The 21437-nt window shown below is 35.8% G+C and overlaps 1 protein-coding gene across 2 annotated transcripts in view; it reads left to right on the plus strand.

Annotated features, from left to right (window-relative positions):
- Positions 1 to 21437, plus strand: part of DNAH7 (dynein axonemal heavy chain 7) — a 220400-nt gene that overhangs the window by 32580 nt on the left and 166383 nt on the right. For both annotated transcript variants that reach the window (XM_064485137.1, XM_010979732.3), the window contains exons 9-12: positions 946 to 1071; positions 6223 to 6342; positions 14308 to 14491; positions 15180 to 15359. In XM_064485137.1, the coding sequence (XP_064341207.1) occupies positions 946 to 1071; positions 6223 to 6342; positions 14308 to 14491; positions 15180 to 15359 (610 nt within the window). The remainder of the gene's footprint in view (positions 1 to 945; positions 1072 to 6222; positions 6343 to 14307; positions 14492 to 15179; positions 15360 to 21437) is intronic.

Genomic DNA, 21437 nt, shown 5'->3' on the forward strand with positions numbered 1-21437 from the left:
ATGTAGAGTATATTTCATTTTATTACATGGATTAAAATATAGAATACATAATGGGAAAATATACTTGCTATAAATTTCCCCCCAAATATTTAACATTTAGGAATAAATCTCTTAAATAGTTGAAGAATAGACCTTGTATTTATATGATTAAGTAACCACTTCAGTTTCTTCCTTTTGTATAATTTTAAGAATTCCCCAAATTGTTTGTCTTAACAACTAAAAAAAGTTAGTATATTTCAATAGAGACCAGCTTTTCTTCCAGGGATAGACAAAGATAATCCTTTGTAATTGTAAAGGTGGTATGGCCGCAAACGAAAAACTTACTATGTATTTTTTAAAAAACTGTTTAAAATCAATGAGAGTGGAAAAAAAATTACAGGCATAAAATGTAAATGTGTAAATATCCTCTAAAAGATGAGGATGCCACATCTTTAGTATATAAAAGATGATTATTCAAGGCTGAGGAGTTACAGAATGTCTATAAATAGGAATGTTAGTGATTTTGTAAGTGACCTTTACACATTCAGAGGTGAAGTTCAAGAAGATTTCCAGGCTTGACTAGATTCTTAAAATATTTTAAAAATAATAGAGACATAAGACACTTAAGTGTTAATTTTAAAAAATCAAGATGTGTATGAAATGTAGTTGGCTACTGTTTCTGATCATTATTAGTTACATGTGGACTCAATCAGATCAAGTATTGAGAGAAAAACATTATGTGAAAAAAATTCAAATCTAATTTTATATGCATTCGTTAGAAATTATACTACACAAAGAGTATGACTTTTATATGTATTAAAGCATAATTACATGTTTTGTCATTACCATGAGGGATAAATCATATTTTTATTAAAATTAAACCATTATTTCTCAAAAAGTGCTTTGACTATAAAAATACTTATTGATTTTTAAAGAAGATAACTATTATTTTCTCTTTGTTTTCAGAATGGAAATTCTTCCAAAACCTTGGAGGAAATCTTTTTTAGCTGCAAGCAGTTACATTAGGGATCACCTGAATGCAATGAACCCTACAATGCTGGCTGTGCTAGATTTGTGGCACGGTACTTTTAAGTGAGTATTTCTGGCCTTACTGACGGGGTTGGTTTTTTTTTTTTTCTTTAATTTTTAAGAGAGATGAAAGTTATTAGTCTTATTTCTTTTACTATTTTAACAACAAATTTAAGAAAGTAATTACAAGTTTAACCTAAGTATTTAAACACGATTTTAAATAACATAGACGTAAATAGAGTAAAAAGTGAGCGTTGTTATTTCTAATTCAATTCTCCTCTCCCCTTCCCTGCCCAGTTACTGAGTATACTTTAAAGTGTAATCACAGTTAAAGGGCTGAATTTCCATGCCTTGTTGTAAATCCCACAGAACATCAGCTGCTATGATCATCTAAACTGTTCAGAAACCCTGGAAATACTGCTCACATGAGTGACATGAAGTGAGATTCCTGGGTGACTACTGGGGATCGTGCATCACCTTGTAGGCAGTGTCACAGTGTGAACGGTGCAGAGCTGGATGTGAACTCTGGTGGGCACTGTGGAGCTAAAGACCTTGGCCCTAGGGCTGAGGACAGTTTGCCTTGCAGTTGAGAAGCTCTAGCTTCATATTCCCTCCCTTGTACCACCCCTTCCAAGGCACTGGGGGGTGTCCTGGCAATAGGCACACGTAGACATGTATTTATAAAATATGCAAAAGTAATATGGGTTTAAATTACTCTTCTTAAAGAAGACTTCCCATCAGGCCCCTCAAAACCTGGATTGGCCCCTGTCTGATGACAGAGGAAATGGCACGTAGGTCTCCAAGATGCTCTGTGAGCCTTTTCTCACTCTCCTGGCCATAGCCCTGGTTTACGCCCGACCTCCTCTCCTGGATCTCCTGGTTCTTAATTGCAGATATTGTCCTGAGGACACAATAATGAGCACATTTTCTCACCACCTGCAGACCAGCAGAGGGAGAGGTAAGAACTTTGGATGTTAGAGAAGATGCTTTTGTCTCTGCTCTGGGAAACCCCCTGGACAATACTTGGGGGGCCTCACCAACCACCTTTGCTGAGCCCCTTCCAAAGCTGGGATCCTTAGCACACAGGAGCACCTGTCCCTAACTACCCCTGGAAGCCAAGCCATCGTATCAGAGGCTCTCCAGTTCCCACGTGGGAGGTGGCCATGGGATTGTGGTGTCTAAGCCTCCTCCTCCCCCCCACGCCATCCCTCTCTCCCTTTCTTCCTTTGTTTAACAGTTTTTAATTTAATTTCTTTACACAAATACATATGTAGCTATATATGATTACACAATTTTTTTAGTGCAGTCTTTTTTCCTTTACTGACTCCCACCAACCTGGCATTTCTTTTCCTCATACTTTTTTCCACCAACACAGCAAAAGACATGATACCCATGAGTAGGGTATCTTCCCTTATTTTTCTTTGTGCTCATGTAGCCAAATATATATCTAATATATATATATTATATATATATATATAAAATCTCCACATGCATGTATATACATACATAGCATAAGACTGCCTTTTGTTGGTTTGGTTATTTCCTGGTAAAAAGCACATCCTTTCAACTTTCCATTGTATAATATGGATTTCTCTGCTTGAATTTGTCTTAAAGGAATAGCAAGAGGCCATCGCCCTGCCCCATGCATCTCTCATTTCTTTTCTTTAGGTATTGGGGCTAAATCCCTCTCCCTGACAAAGCCCAAGGTCTAATTTTGCATGTAGTGATGAAGATCATGCAATAGAGTGTATCACTTTCACAAAGGATGTTTACATGCAGTAGTACGTTTCATTTTCAAAACACCACCACAGTGTGTGTGTGTGCGTAATACCCGTTCACAGATGGAACTGCCAGAATGCACTGGGCTGAATGCTGGAAGATGGGTACCATTGCTCAGTATTGTCCATAGAGGGCTAGACTTGGTCTCTTATGCAATGTCAGGAGGCCAGAGACAAGGAAAATGAGAGGGGGAAGGGGAAGAAGAGATAGTAACAAGGCTGAGATAAGAAAACAGGAAATAGTGGATGTGTCCAAAATTAGTGTCTAGGGTTGTGGTGGCAGAGGTGTTAGTTGCAGCAGCTAAAGTGAACCTTAGAGCCTCCAGGACAAGGACAAATGAGAGAGAAGCTTGGCGGTCTGTGGGTGGCAGGACAGCCCCGCCCACTCCCATGCTGCCTCTGCCAGCATGAGTCATGTTGCGATCCATGTGAATCTTAAGAGTTGGGTGTGCAGTCATGAGAGCTGCGCCTCTGAGTAGAAGCCAGCATTGAACCTGCAGGGCATCCTTACTCTGGGTGAACAGTCATTTGCCCTGAAACCCAGCGGGTCTGGAAAATAAAGGACGTCTTTCTGTGTGGCAATGGGTTGGGGGTTGGTAATGCAAAGAAATTATCTGAATCACTCTCAGATGCATGGAAGTAGAAATCTAAAGGGATGCTCTCTAGATGGGAATGTGCAAATTCACGTCATTCAGTATTTATGCTTACAGAACCCACTTAATGTCAGAGATGGCATTTGTAATGCAGTCAACACCTACATAGCACACAGATATTTTTGCTTGAAAAATAGAATATGTAGGAGGACACCTGTATATACAGTGTATATATCAGTGTACAAATTACCATAAGATAAATATTACAGTAGCTGTATATAATAGCAGGATGTCTGAGAAAGTAAAGCTCATCTTAAAAGATAAAATGGATTTTTCAAATTCCTGATTTGACCAAGATGAATCCAAGAAAGTATTAGTAGAACACTGTGGATTCATTTACTGTACAGCATTCAGAGAGGATATGACTTAAACCACCCTTAAACATGGTGAAAAGATGCTTAACTTAACTCATAATAAAAGAAATGCAAGGAGATTGAAATAAAACTACACTGAGATATCATTCTCTTTCCTATCAGATTGACAAAAATTCCAAAATACTGACGTCATGCTTTGTTAGTGAAGCTTGGAGGAACAGGCACCCTTCTGAGGGGAATCTAGTCATAACCATTAAAATTACAAATTCATTTATGCTTGAATCCAGTAATCTCACTTCTGGGAAATCAGCCTAGAGATACGCCTGAAAAGGTAGAAAATGATAGAGATTTCAGGTTCTCTGTTGTGCCATTTGTTTAAGAGTATAAGCCTGGAAACAATCAAGTATGTATTGATGGTGGATTGGTTCAGTAAGTGATACACAGCCACACGTTGGAATATTACACAGCTATAAAATGCAAACGTGGGAAAAATCAGTGTGCTAATATGGAAAGGGCTCCAGGTTGTGTTACTAAGAGAAGGAAGCGAGTGCAGAGCAGGACCTGGAGTGTGCTCCTTGGAATGTAACAAAGGAGGAGGACTGGCAAGAACAAAACATGTTTCTGAATTCATGGAGCAAGCAAGAAATGTAGGCTCTTGGAGTGGGATTTGAGGAGCCACTAGGGCCCAGTGAGAAGTGAGATTAGCTTTGAGAACCAGAGATGGAAGTCAGAGACTGACTTGCTGTCAAGTCCAGAGTGCTGAGCCAGGACTGTTGAAGTCCCTCCTGCCTGAAATCGGTGATGGACTCAGCATTCCAGGAGGGTTTAAGCCTATGATGAGCACCAAGTGGCAGGTGTAAGGGTGGGAGGGATACATGACTGACAGCTGAGTCTCCAGACATTCACGTCTGACTGGCTGTGGGAGGTGAGGGAAAGGAGGAGTTCGGAGAAAAAGCTGAGGTCCACAGTCTGGCTGAGTAATCTTTTCCCTGACTCTTTCTATAAGCTTAAACCAGTGGGTAAAACTGATGTTCTACTGCTGGATTATTGCAGGAATCGTCCTGTGAAAGTACTAACAGTGTCTGATAGTATACTTCTCATCTTAACAGTTCAGCCTGTTGACCAAACAGGGAATGTTATCAGCAGAGATTTCATGGGAAAGTTGTAAAACTTCTGTGAAGGCCTTTCAGTCTCAAAACATGAGAGATGGGTGACCTGTGCTTAGAATTTGGTCTCTAAATCTAACAGTGAGGAGCTGCAGGGAAAACTGGTCTGGTTGCTCAGTGGCAAAGTAAATTCTGGAGCTCCTGCCCTCGCAACTGTCCTCATTCAGTGTTGCTTCACACGGCATGCACCAGTACCCTGATTTACAGCTACAGCTTTAAAACTTAAAGTTGTGTTGAAAATGTTGACCAAGAAGCATAAAGAGAGTGGATTATGTTTAGTACGTGCTGTTATGCTATATTTTAAAAGTATTTTATTTCAAACATTCCTTTGCACTGCTCAGTTGCCCAGATTAATACATTACCAAGGATTCTCCAGCAGTGGTGTTACCTACTTTGTGCCTAAGGTCTCACCGATGTCATGTATTGAACACATTGACACCTAAGAGGTGGATTTTCTCTTGTAGAAGGAATTTAATAGAATTGAAATGTGTTTTGTTTACTAACCAGTATTTTACATTGGTCTTCAAGTAAAAATGAAATATGATGTTTCTAATAGTGTTTACTATCATTCAGATAACATAGAAATCATTTAATCAGATGGAAATTAAACAGCAGTTCCTCCAATAGGGAAGGACTCTGCAGCTAAATTGAGGTGAATAATACAATGATACTAATAGGTAATATTGTTCTTTCATTTTAGTTAATCTGCCAGGGAAAATTCTTAATTGAGTAAAGCACATATATAACAAAGATCACATTGTTGTAGTCAGAATAGAGATTGAATTGAAAACGGTTAGATGGAGTGAGCATTGTGTTTTCTGAAAAAAAAAAAATCAAAACCAGACAGGTTCAAAAGATTTTGATACATTGGGTCTTAATTAGGTGTGAGAACTGTCCCACCTCATGGCTGCCCAAGATTTAGGGCTGTTCTCTTTTCAGAAAGGGTGCAATTTTTGTTTTAGGGCAGTGGACCATGTAAGCTTTGAGCCCTACATCTTTTCTTGTTTTAATTGTTCAAGTTTTAAAGCAAAAATTATTCTAAACTCTCCACAATTTCTCAGTTGCTACAACCTTCTTTTACTGCACAGCATAGTTTCATAATATCATATTGTGTTCCTGTTAAATTTAATTATATTAATTATTTTAAAATTAAAATATCTTAAGTTCATGAATATTTTATCACAACACAAATTTTAGTGATAAAATCTAGGAGTATCATTTTTTTAAGAAGGGATCAATTAGCAAAATATTAAATACAAAAATCCTTCACACTTAAATCACTGTTCATTTTTATCTCTTGCAGAAAATTACGTTTAATTGATATAGAAGAATTTCACAATCGCCAGGAGGCATTAGAGCTGTCGAGTTTTCAGAGCATTGCCATGAGACACATGGAATCTGCCAAAGAGACTCTGCTTAAAATGTAAAGTTTTGAAATTTCGTGCAGAAAAACAAATTTAAAAATGTGGTTGGTGAGCTGCTGTAGTTGAACTGCTTTTAGAAAATCCCATTTTAATGGGTTTGTAATCACTTCTGTTTGCAGGTTAAATATGATGTCTTTAACTTCCTTGCTCTGTGATGTCTATCCAGATGTTCTACACAGCATAGATGTAGGAAAACTAAAATGATTATAATTGATGGTTACTTTTTTCTCAGTGTCTGCTTTCTACCTCTGCTCTGAGTATAGGGCTGGATAACATGGGGAAATGATCATCAACTAATCATTCACCAGACATTTATTTGATACCTACTATTAATACATGCAGGGTGCTGTGCCTCTTTCATTTTGTTTTTGGATGGAGGATGCAGAAGAGTTTAAAGAATGATTAGGTGGGAAAATATATTCTTTAAAGGAGTTTACAATCTTACTAGAAGGTTAGACTTATCAAATGATAATTAAATCGCATCTTGGATTGGCCCTTCCAAGTGGGATAGCCACATATGATAATTATTGATGCTGGCGCCAGATAGTATGTTCTGAACAATACAGGAAAATTGTCTCTATCAGGGGTCATTAAGTTATTATAAATGGGATGTTAAAATTAGATCAAATTTAAGGCAACAGAGGATATGAAACTCTAGCATGGCTTCATGATTTCCAAGAGTTCCTTAGAAATGAATCTTGACAGTATAAGACTGAACCTTTCCTTTGTATTTTTTTCTCCTCTAATATGTTAGGATCAAATTCTTTGTCTGACCTTACTTGACTGGACTTGAGACTTTTGTTTAATGTTAGTACTTAGTTCACACAAACAGAGGTGCAGAATGAAACTTCAGAATTAATTGCAGAGAAGGAGATGACCTCATAAGGACAGGATAAGAATAAGTTATCTTGATCTCCAACTTCAGGGTTACAACACAGAATGCAGTACCACTGCAAATTTTAATAGATTGGTTGTCAAAGTACACTGTAGAGTATAAACCTTTATTGAATAATTTTTCTGGGAGATGTAGATTGATTAGCTGTATCTCTTGATGCCTCCTGATTGATTCTGAGGTAAGAACCCTCTGACCATACTTAGTGAGCCAGAATATGCAGATCGTGACTAAGAGGCAGAGCATCGGCTCACCGCAGTGGAGAAGCAATTAGCAAATGATTAATTGTGACACTTACTCTAAACCTAAACGTCTTCTCTTAGTCGTCGTCTTCTACTTCTACTCAGCAGTTGTTGTGGTTTATCACCACCATCTTCTGTAAGTCTCTGTGCTGTCTCCTTTTGTCTATTTTTTTTTCTTTATGGATTTCTTTTTCTGGCTCTCCTTATTCTTACTATCTTTTCTAAGAGTAGGGGCTCTCCAGGTATTTGCTTTTGTTTTTCTTCTTTGTATTCTCGACAGTTTCATGCTTTCATCTGTCTTAACTGTCTCAAGATCTTATGTTTTCTGAGCTCTATGCCCATCTTATAAATTTCACACTGTGTCTCCCCAGTTAAATGACAAATCAGCACCTGGATCTCAGCATTTCCATACTAGTGCTTGTTTTTTTCTTCCCAGCCTGCTATTGTTCCTCTTCTGGACCATTCTCAGGCCAAATTGAAACTTTGTGACTTTTTCTGTCTCTTTTGCTCATCATCTACTCCTCACCATCCCCAGTCTGCCCCCACAATGTATTGCTAAATATTCTTTTTTTGTTGAGGTACATATTTCACTTATCATAAAACTCACCACTTTTCATGTGTACAGTTCAGTGGCTTATAATATATTCACAAGATTGTGCAGTAATCACCACTAATTTCATCACCATTAATACCATCAACCCAAAAGAAACTGTGTATTGGTTAGCAGTGACTCCATTCCCCCATAACAAGCCCCTGGCAGCCACTAATACACTTTATGCCCCTGTGGATTTCCCTATTCTGGGCATTTCATCTAAATGGAATGACACAATGGATAGCTATTTATGTCTGACTTCTTACACTAGGCATAATGTTTTCAAGGTTCATCCATGTTATAGCATGTATCAGTACTTTATTCCTTCTCATGGTCAAATAATATTCCATTATAGGATATCCCACATTTTGACTATCCATTCATCAGTTTGAGTTGTTTCTACTTTTTGGCTACTATGAATAATGCTACTGTGAGCACTTGTTTTGTATAAATATATGTTTTCAGTTCTCTTGGGTGTATACCTAGGAGTGAAATTGCTGGGTTTTATGATAACTCTATATTTAAATTTTTGAGGAACTGCCATGATGTTTTCCAAAGTGTCTGTAAGATTTTACATTCCAACAGCAATGTATGAAGGTTTCAGTTTCTCTATATCCTTGCCAACATAAGTTATTGTCCATCTTTTTTATTATAGCCGTCCTAGTGGATGTGAAGTGCTGTCTCATTTGTGGTTTTGGAACTTGTATTTCCCTAATGACTAATGATGCTGAGCATCTTTTCACACGTTTATTGTCCATTCACTTATATTTTTGGATAAATATTCAAATAAATATTGTTAAGTCTTTATTTTTGAGTTGTGAGGGTTCTTTATATAGTTGTCCCTTGGGATCCATTGGTTATTGGTCCAGGACCCTGCAGATACCAAAATCCATGGATGCTCAAGTCCTTTATATAATGTGGCATAGCATTTGCATGTAACCTACACATATCTTCCACATGATCTCTAGATTACTTATAATACTTAATTCAATGTAAATGCTAATGCTATATAAATAGTTGCTGACACAGAAATTCCAGTTTTGCTTTTTGAAACTTTCTGGAATTTTTTTTCCTGAATATTTTCAATCTGCAGTTAATTAAATCCACAGTTGTGGGACCGATAGATACAGAAGGCTAGCTATGTTCTGAGTACTTTATGAGACCCTTATCAATTATGGTTTGCAAACATTTCTCCCATTACGAGCTTTGTCCATTCACTTTCTTGATAGTATCATTTGAAGGACAGATATTTTTAATTTTGGTGAAGTCCAATTTAACTATTTTTGTATATTGATTTTATATCTCACAACCTTACTAACCTTGTTTATTAACTCAAATAATGTGTGTTCTTTATAGCTTTTTCTATATAAGAGCAGGTCATCTGCAAATATAGTTCTACTTCTTCATTTCTTACCTGTATATGTTTTTTTTTCTTTTCTTTGCCTAATTACTCTAATTAGAACCCCCAATACAGTGCTGAATGGAAGTGGCAAGAGTGGACATCCTTGTTTTGTTCCTGATGTCAGAGGAAAGGCTTTCAGTCTTCGTCTGACATTAAGTTAGCTGTGTAGATATCCTTTATCAGGTTGAGGAATTTCCCTTTCATTCTTAGTTTCTTGATTGTTTTTACTATGAAATAGTGTAGATTTTCCAAATGCTTTTTCTGCATCTATTCAGAAGGCAGTGAGTTTTTCTCCTTTATTCTATTAATATGGTATGTTACATTGATTTACTATATTGAGCCAGCCTTGCATACCACTTGGTCATGGAGCATAATCCTTTTTATATGCTTCTAAATTCAGTTTGCTAGTAGTTTTTTTTTTTTTTTTGTCTGTATTTATAAAGGATGTGGATCTGTAGTTTTCTTTTTCTTGTGATATCTTTGTCTTGTTTTAGTATTATGACAGTACTGTCCTCACAGAATGAGTTAGGAAGTATTCCTTTCTCTTACTCTTTTTGAAAGGCTTTGTCAAGGACTTGTGTTAATTCTTCTTTAAACATTCAGTAAAACTAACCAGTGAAGCTATCTGTTCCTGGATCCTGGCCATTTAAATTTTTTTAGAATTATTTTTATTATTAACTTAATCTATTTGCTTGTTACAGGTCTATTCATGTTTTCTATTTCTTCTTGAGTCAGTTTTGGCAAGTTGTGTTTTTCTAGGAATTTGCTAGGTTATCTACTTTGTTGGCATGGAATTGTTTATTATATTCTGTTATCATCTTTATTTCTGTGAGATCAATATTAATGTCTCATTTTTTCATTCATTTTAACAGTTTAAGTCTTTGCTCTTTTCTTGTTGGTCAGTCTGGCTATATGCTTATCAATTTTGCTGATCTTATCAAAGAACCAGTTCTTGTTTTTACTTATTTTCCCTGTTGTTTTTCTGTTCTCTATTTTGTTTCTTTCCACTCAAATCTTTATTTCTTCTTTTCTTCTTGTTTTGAGTTTAGTTTTCTCTTATTTTTCCAGTTTCTAGTGAAAGTTTAGGCTATTAGGTTAAGACCTTTTATGTATTTTAATGTATTTACAGCTATGAGGTTCCTTCTGACTACGGCTTTTCTGTATCCTAAGAGTTTTGATATGTGGTGTTCTCATTTTCATTCATCTCAAATTATTTTCTTATTTCCCTTGTGATTTTTTCAAGTCTTTGGCTGTTTAGGACTGTGTTAGTTTCCACATATTTGTGAATTTCCATAATGCCCTGTTACTGATTTTCTAATTTTGTATGATTTAAGTCATTTTACATTTATTGAGACTTCTTTTATAAGCACCAACTATTCTTGATCCTTTCTTGGAGCATCTTCCCTGTGTTCTCCTTTCACTTAATTCCCACTGCTACTGCCCTTGGCAGGCCCTTTTATCCTCCCATGTAGCCTACAGACCACTGCCAAATGAATCTTAAAATATCCGCTAGTTCATTCCTTCCCTTTTGTTGACAAAATAAGTCCACATTTCTAAGCCTGCCTTTTAAGGTCTTTTGCAACCCAGATCTAGCCTATCTTTTCCCTTCTCAGTTCAGAAAAAAACTTCCAGCTTGGGCCATGCCTGTAGAAATAGTCATGTTAAATTAAACAGAATATAACTTATAAGACTAGTCTATAATCATACCTTACCACTGTTAAATATCTATTCTATGGGTAAATCTGTAGACAATTTATTCTCCTTTTAAACCAATTATTGACTTTCTAAATAATTAGGTACTCCTTGTTTGTTTCCATCTGTGAGATGGGGATACTAGGGAAATTAGAAAGTTGTCTGGTTGCTTCCCACTTAAACTCTATGACTCTTAGTATTGTCATCCTTGCAGACATAATTGTATCAGATTGAATCAGAGGTTAAGAGGAATGAAACAGAATAAGAAACTCTTGAATACTATTAGCAAACTTTTATGTTTTATACATATAATATGTGTATAAAAACTTTGTACAGCAAAAAGCAACCATCAACAAAATATACAGGCAGGCTACTGAATAGAAGAAAATATTTGCAACTATATATCTAATAAGGAGTTAATGTCCAAAATATATAAAGAACTCTTACAATGCAATACCAAAAACAATTTGATTTAAAAATGAGCAGAAGATCTGAATAGATATTTTTCCAAAGAAGATACACAGATAAATAACAGGTACATGAAAATGTGGTCAATATTACTAATTATCAGGGGAATGCAAATCAAAACCATAATAAGATATCACCTCACACTTGTCAGAATGGCTATTATCAAAAAAACAAGAAATAACAAGTGTTGGTGAGGATGTGGGGAAAAGGGAACTCTTGTGCACTGTTAGTACAACCACTGTGGAAAACCGTATGGAGATTCCTAAAAAATTTAAAAATAGAACTACCATATGACCCAGGAATTCTACTTCTGGATATTTACTTGAAGAAAATGAAAATACTAATTTGAAAAGACACGTACTTCCTTGTTCATTAGAGCCTTACCTAAATGTTCATCAATGGATGAATGGATAAAGAAAATGTGTGTGTGCGTGTAAAATGAAATCTTTTTCAGCCGTAAAGAGTGTAATCTTGCCATTTGTAACAGCATGGATGGAACTTGGGGGTATTAGGCTAAGTGAAATATGTCAGACAGAGAAAGACAAATACCATATAATCTCACTTATACATGGAATCTAAAATGACAACTAGAAAAACTGGGCTCATAGATACAGAAAGCAGTTGATGGTTGTGGAAGGAGGGCAGTAGGGGTGAATGAAATAGGTGAAGAGGGTTAAAAAGTACAAATTTCCTGTTATATAATAAGCCATGGAGATGTAATATACAGCATTATTAACTATAATTATAGTAATACTGTATTGTATATTTAAAAGTTGCTAGGAGAGTAAGTCTTAAAAGTTCTTATCACAAGAAGATAAAATTTTAACTGTCTAATGACCGATGTTAACTAGACTTACTGTGATCATTTTGCAATATATACAAATAATGAATCATTATGTTGTATACCTGGAGCTAATATAATGTAATGTCAATTATAGTTCAATTTTAAAAAATCATGGTTCATACTACTTACAGTACTTAATGCAGCTCATTACTGAAAAAAATCTCTCTTGTGTCTTTCAGTACCCAGCCCAAATGACCCTTCTGTGAAATCTTTACTGTTACCTCATCAAAAATGATCTCTTCCTTCTGAATGCCTCTGGTGCTTGATTTTGTTACTACTTTTCTTCTATAATATATATTTATACATATGCCTTTCCCCCTTCACTAGCCTATAAGCACTTTGAGGACTGAATAATATTTAGTACTGCATGTGTTTTGTACATGATAGGGAACCCTGTAGGTATTTTTGAAACAATGAGTGAATAATTTTTAAAATGTATTTTCTGTTAATACTTTTCCTAGTGCTACAGCCCCAGACTTACTCCATCTCTTGCCTGAGCTACTAAAAATGTCTCAGTCCCCTTCCTTAATCTAGCTTTGCTCTTCTCTACTTAGCATTTGCTACTTGTTCTCTTTACCTATTGCTTTAACAGTGATGCCCTACTGCAGAACGATCTGCAGTGTATTCATAGAGCATGAGCCTGTCCCAAGTTCTTATGTTTAGCCCCCAAGTTCTGCAAAAGTCTTCACAGACTTTTGCCCCACTTACTCCTATTTTCTAGTCTATTAGCTCTATCATAGTTAGTGAAATGATCCCACCTTTTTTTCTTTTTATCTTACTTCTTCAGATCATTTTCTCAGGGTCTTCCTCATTTCATTTTTATCTATTCTTCAGTGAAATTGCCATCTTCATTATAAAATCTTCCTCAGTTACTTCTATAAAAATTTATCTCTATCCTTTGACTCCAGAGCTGTTTTTCTTCTATGATGCATTGCCTTCATTATTATGAAAGAGAAGGAATGATGCCATTTTTAATATTTAGTATTTCCCAGGACACTGTCCCTAGCCTTAGTAGACACTAAACATATATTTGTTAAAGGGATGAATACATATATTTAAAATTTAGATCTTGCTTGGAGCATTCAGGCAACTCCTGAATTTATATTGCCTCCTTATTTTAAAATATTTATTATCTCTTATGGAAGAAGGTACTAATATTCCTTCATTTTGTAGTGTTGGACAGTGGTTTTGTAAACTGAAAACTTCACTTGTTATCATAATGTATCTATATGTGAATTTCACTGTTTTCCTTTTATTACAAGGATACATACACATTTGAAACTTGTTTTAAATCAGTCACTCTTTTAGGATTTAACATTAAGGAGGTTGAGAATATAATATACTTGATTTTGTTGATTTGTATCTAGTTTTCAAGTCATTGTGAAACAGAATAGCATAAAATACCAAGTGGGCTGAACCAAATAAGCCCTCCCTTGGTTTAATCAGTTACTCACATTTTAGCTTTAAACTAACAAAACCCATTACCTGGAGAACATTTCAGAGACTGGAGAGGAGTATCCTGTAATATCCAATAAAGTTAATTGTAGTATTTATTCAGAAGGTACAGGAATCATGGTTCCAGGAGTTTGATTTACCTTTTTCTCACAGCATCATGTCGTTGAGTCATTTTCCATTGGCTATCATTAAAATTTCTGTTCCTAGGAGAAGTGAAATATGCTAGGCACTTACATTTCAGAGAGTGGATAATGCCACTTAGCAGTCATACCTCTCTATGAAGACCTTTGGATGCCCAGAAGTTACTGTTAACACTTAATGTAAAAGGAGTAATTCATTGAGAGTATTAACTTTTAAAAGTCTTTTGCTCTTTCAAGGTGGTTACCAGAAGTGCAGAATATTTACTACCAAGGTAATAAAAAAAAGCAGTTGCCCACGGGTGACAGCAGTGCCAGACTGGAATCTTTCTTCAACTGTGCTGCTGCACTTATGACTTTACAGCTGCAGGAACTTGCTTTGGTTTCCATGCAAGAGTTCACAGACTTAATTGCACAGCCCCCAGTAAGTATAGTTCCGTTATACCAGTATGCATTAGCTAACTTATTTTCAGCTCTTTCAGAGAGGAAAATAATAAAATAATCTATACCAGTGGGAGAGCAAGAAGTGTCTTTAGACCTATTATACTTACCTGTTTAAAAAAAAATTGTGTCAACCTGTATATGTAGGATATGTTATCATCATATTGGTGAAGTTAGTGGAAATAAGTAAAAATTCCCATAGTTGGGAATTTTGGGTCATGATGTCTGGGAAAGCTTTCTATAAGGGATTCTTTTCTTTCTGGAAGAAGGTCCTGTTGCAGTGTGAGCAGAGTCTGGGAATTTGAATGTTCTCCTCTTGGGTTCCTTCTTGCATGATTCTAGAGCCCGGCTGCTATGCACACCCTCCTTTTTCTGGAACCTTGACCCTATAGTTGATCGGTAGGCCCAATGGGTACTAGATGCCAACAAGTCTAGCTGGGAATGGCTCTTGCCCTTTTTGGTAGAGATCCTCATTGGCTTAGCTGTCTAGGGCATAAGAGGAAGGGTGAGTTTCCGTGTATTGTAATTGGGACCAGTGCACTCCTCAGTCTTTTACAATTCATATGCATATATATATGTGTATGTGTGTATATATATATATATATATATATACACACATACACACACACATATATACACACTTTGTAACACATATACATTTTTTGTTACAGGATTCTGTTAGAGCTTTTGAACATCCAGGCTTCGTCATGAGGCTGATTCTTGATAAAGACGCTATTACGTTTGAACCTGATTTCAACGACTACATAGACATCCTTCTAAACATTTATGATGTCATGATTAAGGCTGTCAGTTTTGTGCCAAGAGTTGAAACAAAGTTGTATTCCAAATGGGTAAGTAACAGGGGTATTCTGATTGCTTGAATTTGCATGATGATATTTACTTCAAATAATTTAAAGGTGAAGACAGGTGTGGTCTGCTTTACAGAATATCAGTGGCCTAATAACATTGGCTTATATGGAAGTTTTGCTTCAGAAAATAGTATTTTCCTATTAGCTTCTTTTCTATACCGGTTTCTTAAACCAGTCTTTCATTGAACTCAACTGGAAACTTTCTGAGATGACTGAATTAAAGCTGTAATCGGGTTCGAAGTGGTCAGTGAGTACTTGCTGTAGACTCACACCATGCTGTCGGCCTGCATTTTACTTTTCCAATTCTGTAAGACTTTTCCCCAATTGACTACCTTCCTCATACACCCTTTTCTGTAAATCGTTGTGTCTCTGTACTTCCAAATGGTAGATCCTACTTCTCTTCTCTCTTGGGCCAAATACTTAGCAAAGCTCTGCTGAGTGGTGGTGTTTCAGCGGTAGTTACTGCAGTCTAGCATATGAAGTGAGCATGTCTGAAAGTTCCTTAACTCTCAAGGTTTTCAAGTTTTGTAAGTCCAACCAGTAGTTTTCTTCTTCCGTTTTTATTTTTTAGTTTATGTACATTTTGTGCATACAAAAGAGTACAGGAGGCTGGTGTCTAAAGTTTTAGTGATGAAGTTGACACCTGCATGTCTACAATCTAACTGAAGCAGTGACTGTTACCTTTTAGCTCTACCCCCACAACTGCCCTTCCCTGTTCACATCCCTGTCCTACTTCTAGCAAAAGAATCACTGTCTTGAGTTTTTCAGTTATTATTCTAAATTTTTAAAGGTAAACTTACTTCCTGTTTGTATATCCATAAACAATTTCTTTTTAGCTTTTCCATGTCTTTGTATAGATAGTCATCTTATAAATAAGCCGTGACTTGTTTTATTTTGCTCAATGTTATGATTGTGACATTATTTATTTTGAGATGTTATCTTCTTCATAGAGGTTCTAATTTATTTCATTTAATTTTCATTTTCTAGGAATCCATTAAGTTCTTTTTTCAAATAGGCCTGGTCATTTTTGACAAAATACTTAGTCATGTGTTCATTACTCTTCTCTGTGTGTTGATCTGGCTTCTGATCCTGTGGTTGACTTGTGTGGTGTTTTTCTTTTATCACTATGGGCTCATACATGTAAGAATTTTATGCAGGGAAGTCTTTGAGGTCTTGATTTGAGTTGATTTCTCTGGAATTTGCATATTTTCTTGACACGTGCTCTGGAGGCCCCTGCAAACCCAAGACCCTTTTAAACAAAATTCTTGCCTGAGGATTTTGTGGGCAATATTGGCTGCATGAAGGTTTACTCAAACCTGTATGAGAACAGGCTTGTGGTTACAAATTCTTAAAATGACCACCCCTCTTCTCCACTGAAAAATAAGGTCAGAATGGGACATTTCCCTTTCTTGCCTCCTCATTCAAAGGTTCTGTCACCTTTAGCTTTCCAAAATTTTATGTCCTCAGAACCGTCTTTTTGAGACTGTCACCTTTCAGTGTTCTTGGCTTTATGTGGGGGTATCAATTATGACTTCCCACCTTGCTCAGGCTGGAAGCTTTCTTTCCTGACAGCCATTTTCCGCACCCCCAGACCCCCACCCCCACACCTATGGCCACCTTGCTGGAGACTCAGTTAAGCAAAGCTTGGACCACCAGGGGTCAGCGGTCTCCAGGGCAGCTCCTCACTTCTGCACATAGTAACCTCTCAGTTTATGCGTTCTCTCGTGTGTGGCCCCTTAGATTTCCCTAACTATTCTGCTTCCTTAGCTGTGCATTGTAAGAGTTATAGTTGGCATTTTCCCCTGCATATTTATGTGTTTTGAAATAGGTAGTTGTTTTCAGGATATCTATTCCTCAAATTGCTATAAATAAAAGTCTCTCAAGAAATGTGTTGTTTGTCTTTTAATTCCAGTTCATCTATTGCATCCTTTTCTCTTCTATTCATATCCCACCTTTTCTCAAGAATGACTGAATGTAGCTATGGAACAGACAGGTATAACAAGTTAATAAAAGATACTAGATGAAACTCAAAGTGGAGAAAAGTATTGTAATCATCCAAATGAACATAACGGCCACGATTTTATGCTTATAAAATGTGACTCTAACCTCCCTGGTTTCTAAAGTGAAGAGGAAAATGTGACGAATTTTAGACTGCTCAGATATTTGTCCCAGTATCAAATTTTGAGAGATAGGTTGTACATGGGACATTCTACATTGGGTAATGGTTCTAAAACCCTATGTATCAGAATCATGTGGTGACATTTAAAAAATGCAAATCCACCCGCCATCACCCCCACTTCTAGAGATGCAGATTTACAATGACAGTCTGTACTCAGAAACAGGTCCTGGTAAAATATCCCTAGATGATCTTGGCAATCAGTCAAGTTTGGAAACAAGTGATACTTGAGGAAGATAAAAATTTTTATACATTTCTGTTTATTATGAATTGATCCCCACAGTAAGTCTAGTAACGATCTGTCACCACACACAGTTATTACAGTGTTATTGACTATATTCCCTGTGTTGTACATTACACCCCTGTACTTTATAACTGGAAGCTTGAACCTCTTAATCTCCTCCACCTATTGTATCTGACCCCCACCCACCTCCTCTCTGGCAACAACCAGTTTGAATAGGAGAATTCTGTATCTATGACTCTGTTTCTGTTTTACTTGGGGGGTTTTTTGGTATATACACATATTTTGTTGAAGTATAGTCAGTTTACAATGCTGTGTCAATTTTTGGTGTACAGTATAATGCTTCAGTCATACATATACATACATTCCTTTCATACTCTTATTCACCATAAGTTACAATCTATTGAATATAATTCCCTGTGCTATACAGTATAAACTTGTTTACCTATTTTATATATATATTAGTTAGTATCTACAAATCTCAAACTCCCAAACTCCCAATTTATCCCTTCCTACCCCTTTCCCCGACAGTAACCATAAGTTTGTTTTCTATGTCTGTGAGTCTGTTTCTGTTTTGTAAATAAGTTTGTCTTTTTTTTTAGATTCCACATATGAGTGATATCATACAGTACTTTTCTTTCTCTTTCTGGCTTACTTCACTTAGAATGACAATCTCCAGGTCTGTCCATGTTGCTGCAAATGGCATTATTTTATTATTTTTATGGCTGAGTAGTATTCCATTGTATAACCATAGCAGAACTTCTTTATGCAGTCATCTGTCGATGGACATTTAGGTTGTTTCCATGTCTTGGCTATTGTAAATAGTGCTTCTGTGAACATTGGGGTGCATGTATCTTTTTGAATTAAGGTGAGGGAGCTAATTGAACGTGGTCTCAATGATCTTTGACAGCAACTGTAGAAGTGGAATTTATGTAGCTGTTTCTTCTCACAATATTTGATAGAAACTGAAAGTGAAATTAAAATACACTTTCCCCATCCCCTATGTCAGGCAAACCTGCAGGGTCTAAGGTGCTGTGAGTCCCAGTACATCACCCTCTCATAATGTAATTTGATATGCTTTTGAACACTTGAGCTGTCTCATACAAAAAATTAACTCTTGGTAGGAACTGATTAGAATTTAAGTCAAAAGTATTCTTTCTAATATAGTTCTGAACTACTGGTATCTGATTCTGTTTAGAAAGATGGATTATCTATAGGTTTTGGAAATTTAGACATACTGTTAATAAATTTAAGAAACATTCTATGATGAATATTAATGAGTTTCACATTAGATCCAACAATTTCACATTGCATACAGTACATTATATATATTGCTTTATCCTAAAGTTCCCTTTCAGAAAAGAGACAGTAACTCATACCAATCCTTCTCAAACTCTTCCAAAAGATTGAAGAGGAGAGAACACTCCCAAACTCATTCTTTGAAGCCACCATCACCCTGATACCAAAATCAGACAAACTACCAAAAAAGAAAATTACAGTCCAGTATTATAGATGAGCATAGATGCAAAATTTTCAACAAAATATTAGCAAACAGAATCCAACAACATATAAAAAAGATCATACATTATGATCAAGTTGAATTCATCAAGTTGGAAGGATGGTTCAACATGTTCAAATCAATCAGTGTGATACATCACGTCAACAAGAGAAAGGACAAAAATTACAGAATCATCTTAATAGATGCCGAAAAAGCATCTGATAAAATTCAACACCGATTTATGATAAAAAACTCTTACCAAAGTGGATAGAGAGGGAACATATATCAACATAATAAACACTATTTATTCAAAAAGATAAAATGACTATACTTCAATTAAAAAAAAAATGACACCAAATGTCTCCTGTGCTCCAGTTGTGAGATGATAGTGAAGGTGGTGAGATTCACTAATGTTCTCATGAAGCAGCTAGTTCTAAAAGTGATTTCCTGAAATTCCCACTAGGGGGCATCATGGCCAAATACACCCTGGATACCTACCCAAATTAAACATGTTCTCTAAGAATCCTTTGACATTATCAATTTGAAAGCTGTAGAATATCCATTACTGGCAATCATTTTTGTTTGTTAAAACTAAAAACTTCTTCTTCATTGAGAGTTCAGGATTTGTAGACACTAACTACTATATATAAAATAGACAACAAGGTCTTACTATATAGCACAAGGAACTATATTCAGTACTTTGTAAGAGTCAATAATGAAAAAGAATATGAAAAAGAATATATATATGTAACTATATAAGTATGTATAAATGAATCACTATGCTGTACACCAGAAATTAAGACAACATTGTAAGTCTACTATAATTCAATTTTAAAAAGCAAGCAGAAAAATGAGAAAATGATGAAAAACAGGAACAGTAAAAATATATATATATAAGCAACAATTTTTCTGGGTTGGATTTGATCAAATTTATTAAAACTCTATGAATTAAGAGCTACATAAATAAGGTTACTTTTAAAATCTATGCAAAGCTTAAAATCTTATTGAGCTTAATTTAAGAAGCTTTCATCTATCAAAGGGCACTACAAATCTGGGCACTGGTTACAACATTTTTGATCCATTCACTTATCACAGAGAGTACTACCATCTATCTCAAAGTTAAAGGAGAAACAACCATGTGCCAAGAGTTAGTATTCAGTCATTATAATGGAATTAATCTTATTTTGGAATTCAACTGTGATTTGCAACTTTGTCTACCAACAGTCATGTTAAGAGAACTTCTTAGTGATATTCGCTTCTTACAAATCAATGGTCCCTTTTTCAGATTCAGAGCAGCAGGAAGTGCATGACCACTCCCATCTTTCAGTTTTCGATCAGTATTATAACCAATAGTTGATCTAACATGAGACTGTCAACACAGAAACAGACAAGGGTGATGAGGCAGAGCAGCTATAAATGTTAAATATATCACAAATAATATCTGTTCTATAGAATTAGTTCCATATCCCTCACATTTTCTCTTGAAAAAAAAAAGGTCTGGTAAAAAAAATTCCTTCTTCAGGACAACAGGTAGAGAGTATATAGAGATATATATACTTAAAATATATATGTGTGTGTGTGTGTGTGTGTGTGTGTGTGTGTGTGTGTGTGTAACTTAATTCAAGATAATGAATCATGTAGGCACATTACTCGTCCTTCTCTTATGAAAAGAGAAGGAGAAAATCTATTGAGGTTTGTTAGCTTATTTAAAGTTGTCTGATCCATTCTTGCTCACCATTATTCTAATGGCGATAGCAGAATGCAGAGTTTGTAACTAGGGATTGTCATCTGCTCTAGTTCCTGTTCACAGAGTCAAAGATCAGAGGTCAATGAATGAGTAAACAATCTTTCTTTGTTCTGGATACATTACTCCTCAAGGTGAAGAAGTGCTGTGATCAAAGCGTACGATGATATGACATTGAGCTGGCTGAGTTTTTAAAAATAATGCCATTCATATACATTTGCACAAATAAAATGTGGATTTTGTGGGTTTATATTCAAACTCTTATTTTGCGTATGTTTTCAAGTGACTGCTCTTTTTTTGTGCAGAAAAACAAAACACATAAGCTTAGCCTTAAAAACAAAACAAAACATTATATGAAACCTAGATATTTAAAATACTGCTGTGATTTGACTGAACGTCTT

This window comes from Camelus dromedarius, chromosome 4 (genome assembly GCF_036321535.1).
Source record: "Camelus dromedarius isolate mCamDro1 chromosome 4, mCamDro1.pat, whole genome shotgun sequence".
In the NCBI taxonomy this organism is placed as follows: Eukaryota; Metazoa; Chordata; class Mammalia; order Artiodactyla; family Camelidae; genus Camelus; species Camelus dromedarius.